General features: G+C 51.1%; 1 protein-coding gene across 1 annotated transcript; it reads left to right on the top strand.

Moving 5' to 3' along the window:
- Nucleotides 1-2722: 2722 nt before the first annotated feature.
- On the top strand, nucleotides 2723-7091 carry CUNH1orf216 (chromosome unknown C1orf216 homolog). The gene is made up of 2 exons (XM_040231708.1): nucleotides 2723-2885; nucleotides 5082-7091. The coding sequence occupies exon 2, from the start codon at nucleotides 5087-5089 to the stop codon at nucleotides 5768-5770; it is 684 nt and encodes a 227-aa protein (XP_040087642.1). The 5' UTR covers nucleotides 2723-2885; nucleotides 5082-5086; the 3' UTR covers nucleotides 5771-7091.
- Nucleotides 7092-7514: the final 423 nt, after the last annotated feature.

A 7514-nucleotide genomic window follows, 5' to 3' on the forward strand; every position in this document is an offset into this window, starting at 1 on the left:
CTCAGAGACTTTACAAGTGAGGATTTGGGTCACATCAGAAGGAAGAAAACTCCAGTTGAAGGGGAACTTTCAGTAGAGAAGGGAAAGGGGCGCGAGTTAGGCCTCAGTACCTGATGTGGAAATGGGGCTGAGGTCTCTGCGTGTGTATTTTTAGCTGGAGGAGTGTCCAAAGCTTGAGTTACTTCTGCCTTTCCTTTTTATTTCCTCTTCCCTCTTAAAATATGAATTTTCATAATTATATATTTTTCTTTTCTATTTCCCTTATTTTGTATATAGGATTTGCTGTTGTGATTTAATTTGTTATTTACACTCTAGTCACTCAGTTGTGTCTGACTCTTTGCCACCCTATGGACTATATAGCCTGCTAGGCTCCTCTGTCCATGGGATCCTCCAAGGCAAGAATATTGGAGTGGGTTGCTATTTCCTTCTCCAGGGGATCTTCCAGATCCAAAGACTAAACCCAGATCTCCTGCATAGCAGGCAGATTCTTTATCATCTGAGCCACCAGGGAACTCTCTAGGTTGCAGAATGGTAAATTGAAATTAAGTTGGAAATGGAAGAGGATGGCTTATCATGGAGATCAGAAACAAATTCTTCCTCTTGGGAAAAAAAAAAAAAAAGCAAAAGAAAGGGAAGAGGCAAAGACAAGGGTACTTTTTTGACCCCTAGGCACAGCTTGTGGGATTTTAGTTCTCCAACCAGGGATGGAATCCAAACCCTTGGCAGTGAAAGCACAGATCTGGTTGTTGTGGTTCAGTCACCCAGTTGTGTCTGACTCTTTGCAACCTCATGGACTGCAGCACGCCAGGCTTTCCTGTCCCTCACTGTCTCCTGAAATTTGCCCAAGTTTATGTCCATTGCATCAGTGACGCCATCCAGGCATCTCATCCTCTGATACCCCCTGCCCCTTCTGCCTTCAATCTTTCCCACCATCAGGGACTTTTCCAATGAGTCTGATGCTGTTCTCATCAGATGACCAAAATACTGGAGCTTCAGCTTCAGCATCGGTTCTTCCAATGAGTATTCAGGGTTGATTTCCCTTAAGATTGATTGGTTTGATCTCCTTGCTGTACAGGGACTTTCAAGAGTCTTCTCTAGCACCACAGTTCGAAGGCATCAATTCTTTGGAGCTCTGCCTTCTTTATGGTCCAGCTCTCAGAACCATACAAGACCACCAGGAAGACCACAGCCTTGACTTTTTGAACCTTTGTTGGCAGAGTAATATCTCTGCTTTTCAACACACTGTCTAGGTTTGTCATAGCTTTCCTACCAAGAAGCAATCGTCTTCTGATTTCATGGCTGCAGTCACCATCCACAGTGACTTTAGAGCCCAAGAAGAGGAAATCTGTCACTACTTCCACATTTTCCCCTTCTATTTGTCATGAAGTAATGGGGCTGGATGCCATGATCTTAGTTTTTTTAATATTTAGTTTTAAGCCGGCTCTTTCTCTCTCCTCCTTTACCGTCATCCAGAGGCTCCTCAGTACCTCATCACTTTCTGCCATTAGAGTGGTATCATCCGTATATCTGAGTTGCTGATATTTCTCTCACCTATCTTGATTCCAGCTCCTAACTCATCCAGCCTGGGATTTCCCATGATGCGCTCAGTATATAAATTAAACAGAGTGACAGCAGACAGCCCTGCTGTGCTGATTTCTCCATCTTGAGTCAATCAGTTGTTCCATACAGGGTTCTAACTGTCACTTCTTGACCCACATAAAGGTTTCTCAGGAGACAGTTAAGATGGTCTGGTGTTCCCATCTCTTTAAGAGCTTTCCACAGTTTGTTATGATCCACACAGTCAAAGGCTTTAGCATAGTCAATGAAACAGAAGTAGATGTTTTTCGGGAATTCCTTTGCCTTCTCTATGATCCAGCGAATGCTGGCAATTTGATCTCTGGTTCCTCTGCCTTTCCAGGGTATTTTTAAACGCATTATGATTGAAAGATGAATCATATTTAATTGGTGGCATGGAGGGGGTAGCATGAGAAAGGTATAAGCAAATTGCTGGGTTTACTCAGTAAAGCTGTGGGTATGGAAGGGACCTCCTGGAAGCTCACTTGCCCTAAAGGCTAAATTTGTCACAGACGTCTTTCCGGGGCTGCCTCTACCTAAGGGCAAGCCAGTGCTTTTTGGTTTTATCATTAGAGTCGGGAATTACTTTAATGAAATAAGCACAAAACGAACATATAATTTCAAATTGTGGGGGGGGGGGGGGGGAAGCCTTGGGATAATATAATAAGGGGAACTATCTGCCTAGGAGGTCAGAGAAGGTTTACTTGAGAAGAGATCTGAGATATGAGAGAAGAGAGAATTTTAAGCAGAGGGAACAGTGCGGCAGAAAGGAGCGCGAGGCTGCTCAGTTGCAGAACCCAAGGGCAAAGGCTGAAGCCGGCGCGAGAGATTAGGATGCTGAGCCCCACGGCGGCTTGCCTTAAGGATTTAAGCGGCAATGCGGAAGCCACTGATGGCTTTTAGGCTGGAGGGTGGTGATGACACGATCAGATTTTCATCCTGAAAATGTCACTGTGAGGCAAACCGATCGGGGAGACACAGTGAATGCAGTTAAGAAATTAAACAGGACCTGCAAGGCTCAGTCCAGGCTGCCGGAGGTGGGGGAGGAGGTTCCGGCGCTCGGACCTGCGAGCGGCTTCGCAGAAAACCGAACCGGCCCACGTGGGCCAGGCCGCCCCGCCCAGCCGCGCTGACGCCGCCCGACTCCGCAGTCCCGGCCTGGGCTGGGCGCAGCGCCCGGGAACGCGCACCCCACGCCCCGACCCGCGGGGACGCCCAGGCCGAGGGACCACCGCCCCAGCCCCGAGGGAGCCATTCCTGCCGCGGGGACCTAGCCACCGGAGCCAGCCGGGGGGCGGCGCCTCCAGGCCGTGAGTCGGGGCGGGAGCGGGAGGGTTTGGACCCCAGCCGCAAGGGGCTGGGGTCGTTGCCTCTGCCCAGCTGCTTTTTGCTGGTCGGGCGGGGGGGCGGGGGTTGGGGGGATGATTAGGGAAGGATGGTCTGGATCCTCTGTCTCCTGGGGATGGTATCCCTTTCCCGCAAGTCTAGGCAGGAACGGAAGCCGCCTCCGCTCATCCCTACCACCACCACCCCGCAGCCCCCCACCTCTCACCTTCACCATCCCCGCCCCACCGCACCCACCCCCGACAAATTGCGGATTAGCTTGGCGAGAAGCCTGATGCCAGGATCTGTCGGCTTCCATTTTACCTTCCCTGAAGACCCCTTGATCCTTAGCACCGCCCCCACCTCCTTCCAGCTTGCTTCACGGCCCCGCCCAAGTTTAGAAAAAAAGAAAACATTGGGCGGGACGATCTCCTGGCACCTCGCTTAGCGGGATGGAGTCTGTAGGTTTCCAAGAGACTGTCCCTACACCGTTGCCCCCAGGACTTCTTCCCAGTACTGTGCTGGATGTGGGGAGGGGCCTTGCCACATTCACTGACACTCCCCCTTACTCTTGCTGATTCCGTTTTTCTAATCCTAGTAATTTACAGTCAGGAGAAACTTCTTGTCAATTTAAATTCAGTTCTGGGGAGAAGTTGGTTATTGGGAAGGAAAGAATAATGTGGTGTGTCCTCTCTCCAGGGCCTCAGGATGGAGCAAGATAGAGGCAGGGACCCGGGATAGTAATAAACATGGAAGGAAGGGGTGAGGCCAGAAGAGAGGTTTGTCAGTGGGAGAAGGGCTTCCTCACTGAGCAGTGGAGGGAACCCAACCCAGCTCTCCCAGCCCTGAGCTGTCAGCAGCCCGGATCCAACTGCCCTACTCACTCACTCAGCAAGGAGGTACTGCCACCTGCTCAGTGCCGGGTTCTGTGCTGGCCCCTGAACATGGTAGAGGTTATAGAGAGGAATTCCATGTCCAGTAGAGGGGCCAGGAGGCTGCTATGACAAGATAGAGGAAATAAAAACAAGTTGAATAGACATTTACTGACCATCAACTATGTGCCAGGGACAAGAAACAAACAGGCATAAGACAGCATGTATCCAAGCAGCGAGGACCCAGAGGAAGGCACAGTTGACTGTGTGTTTGTGTATATAGGGGCAGTGGGGAGAACATCACGATGGTTTCAGGAAGGTGGGGATTTTAGAGCCAAATCTTAGCATACAAAGACTTCCCTTGTGGCTCAGCTTTGTAAAGAATCCGCCTGCAGTGCAGGAGACCTGGGTTCCATCCCTGGGTTGGGAAGATCCCCTAGAGAAGGGAAAGGCTGCCCACTCCAGTATTCTGGCCTGGAGAATTCTGTGGACTGCACAGTCCATAGGGCCGGCTTTCACTTCACTTAGCGTACGAAAAGGAATCTTCCGGTGGAGAAGGGAAGAGCTGGGAGGGAAGGGGAGAGGAAGGATGTGTTGGGCCAAGGGGATTGTGGGAGGAGAATAACGGCGTGTTCTGAGATCTCTGAGCGGTTTGGGATGGTGGGAGGGGCTGAGAGTGGTAAGAGACAGGTCTGAAGCTGTGAGCAGGAGCCAGAAGAAACACAGCCTCTTAGGCCTGGAAGAGGTTTAGCAGGAGGTTAGGGCAGGAGCCATGACAAATTTACATTTTTAATTAGAGGCAGAGAGGTCAGTGAAAAGTCGTAGCAGTCAGTAATCCAGTTTAGAAATGGCCCACACCAAGAGAAAGGGGGGATGTTTGCACATGAGCGTGCATGTGTGAGTGTCTGCAGTTTCCGGTTGCTGTGACTGGAGAGTGGACACTGAACAGGGAGCAGGGCAGGCCGCGCAGACTCTGAGGAGCCTGTGGTTGGTTGCAGAATTCAGCAGCAGCTGGATCTGACTCTCTGTCAGATCCGAGAGTCACCAACACATGGTAGTTCTTGAACCTCCAGCAGAAGATGAGGTCATCTGGGGAGAAGTGCCCACAAAGAGAGGACAGCTTGCCTCAGGGCCGAGGGAGAACCCTGTGAGGAGACTGAGAATCGGCAGAGAGGGAAGAGGACAGCCACCAAGGGAGGTGTTGGCAGAGTCAAGGCAAAGGGGCAGCCTGGTGTCTGTTGCTAGGTTCTCTCGACTTCAGGCACCCTACTCTCGCCTGCTCTGACTCATTCTTCTGCTTCCCCTTTACAGACCAGATGTTCGCCATCCAGCCAGGGGTAGATGAGGGGGGTCAGTTCCTGGGGGGCCCGCCTCCTGGAGTATGTCCACCCGAACTTCAACCAGACAGCAACTCCAACTTCATGACAGGTGCCAAGGATGCCAATGAGAATTGGCATGGGATGCCAGGCCAAGTGGAGCCCGTACTATTGAGGAGCTCCTCCGAGTTGCCCTCTGACAACCAGGATTTCCAGGCTCCTGGACTCCCCGAGGGGGAGATCCGCAGCCCACCGGAGGGGGCAGAGATTCCTGGAGCTGGGCCTGAGAAGACGGGTGGTGCCAGCACAGTCTGCTCCCCGCTGGAGGACAATGGCTATGCCAGCAGCTCCCTGAGCGTTGACAGCCCTAGCCGCAGCCCTGAGTCTGCCTGTGGGACGCCTCCCGGCCCTCCCGGCCACCTTCTGCCCGCGGTGGCCCAGGCCATGCAGCAGCTGCAGGCTCAGGAGCGCTACAAAGAGCAGGAGAAGGAGAAGCACCATGTGCACTTGGTGATGTACCGCCGCCTGGCCCTGCTCCAGTGGATCCGGGGCCTGCAGCACCAGTTGGTCGACCAGCAGGCCCGTCTGCAGGAGAGCTTTGACACCATTCTAGATAACCGGAAGGAGCTTATCCGCTGTCTCCAACAGAGGGCAGTACCATCCAGGCCCCAGGAACAAGACTAAGGGTGTCTGTACAGGGGTGCAAGGGTTTCTGTATATATCTGGAAACGTGTGTGGTTATGCACAAGCCAGTACAGATCATTTGCTGGTATAAGTGCAGGGAAGCATAAATGAGTGTGTCAGTGCTAACATGTAGGCAGGTGTGCACAGGCCACGTGTGAATCTGCACCTGTGCATCAGTATGTGTGCTGTGTGGACACACAAGCCTATGTGTGACTGTATACATATGTGTATGTATAGTATGTATGTCGGTGTTGTTTAGTTGCTAAGTCGTGTCCTACTTTTTTGTGACCCTGTGGACTGTAGCATACCAGGCTCCTGTGTCCATGGGATTTCCCAGGTAAGAATACTGGAGTGGGTTGCCATCTCCTTCTCCAAGGGATCTTCCTGACCCAGGGATTGAGCCTATGTCTCCTGTATTGGCAGGTGGATTCTTTACCATATGAGCCACCAGGGAAACCCATATGTAGGAGGAAGTAAATTTGTATATGTATGCATGGATGGGTACCCCATGGTGTGTATCTATGTGCGTGAGTGAAGATAGATATGCAAAAGATGTGTGTTTACATACGAGTGAGTTTGAGTGTGCGGATTTCTGGTGGGTATTTGTGAATGAGCCCTCGTGTGTACAGCCTATGTGTAGGCGTACATGTGTGCATGGGATATGCATATTAGGAGCATGTATGTTCAATTGTATATGTAAGGCATCCATCCGTACCTTATGTTACCCATGGTCTACACTAGCCTTTTGTATCCACAGGGTCCCACTGCTCCCTGGAGAAAAGGCTAGCCTGCTCTCATTTATCTGGAGGTTGTGGTTGATCCATTCTCTTGGAACTTCTCAGGCTAAGTCTCTTGATCCCTCACCTTCACTCCTCCCAGACCTTGCTCTGCTAAGGCTGTTGTCCCTGACGGTGGATTTGCTGCTCTGGCCTACCATGGCTTTTTGGCTGCAATTTTGCCAGGGCAATTGGTAGAGAACTGCTATCAGGGAAGGGAGCTAGGATGGTGATCGACACCATGGCAGGCATGGGGGCGAGATCAGAGGAGAAGATAGGGGACTGTCCTGCTTGAATTCTGCCATTGGGCACATGGGAGATGGAGATGGAGGAGATGACAATGACAGAACCCTGAGAAGACTGGGAGAATAGGAATTCTAAAACACCAGTTCCAAACGAGTCACACCCCTCCACTGCAGAGCAACTGTTACAAACTTTATTGACTTAAACTTCTGATGAAAAGGAATCTGTGTTGATATAATGTCATATGTCAATTACACCTCAATAAAAAATAGAAAAGGAATGTGTGCTTTCTAAGCTTGCAAGGAATGGACAGGTGTTCTAAGGCTGTTGGGGAAAACCTTACTTCCTTCTCTTTGTTTCTACTTGCTGTGCCTTTCTTGCTTTCGCAACACTGGATGTCAAATTAATTTGGTCTATGTCCCTGAAATCAGACTGTCTGGGCCAGGAGGAACCACAGTTCAGCCTTCCAGAGTAGGCAGTGGGCAGTGTCAGTCAAGCTCCTGGAAGCTCTTAGGATGTTGGGCCATACCCCCTTATGTCACTGCATGGGGCTGATGGGCTCCAGCAGAGGCTCTGTGCAGGTGAGTTCTAGGGAGAACCAAGGACTAAGGTAGCTGAGCTCCCTGCTTGGCTTTTGTGAGCCAAGAGGATACAAGATCCCGATGGGTGAGCAGTGACCTGGAGATCACTGACATTGCCTCTGGCCCTCGTCTCCCTATCTGCAA

This window comes from Oryx dammah, unplaced genomic scaffold (genome assembly GCF_014754425.2).
Source record: "Oryx dammah isolate SB20612 unplaced genomic scaffold, SCBI_Odam_1.1 HiC_scaffold_28, whole genome shotgun sequence".
Lineage (NCBI taxonomy): Eukaryota > Metazoa > Chordata > Mammalia > Artiodactyla > Bovidae > Oryx > Oryx dammah.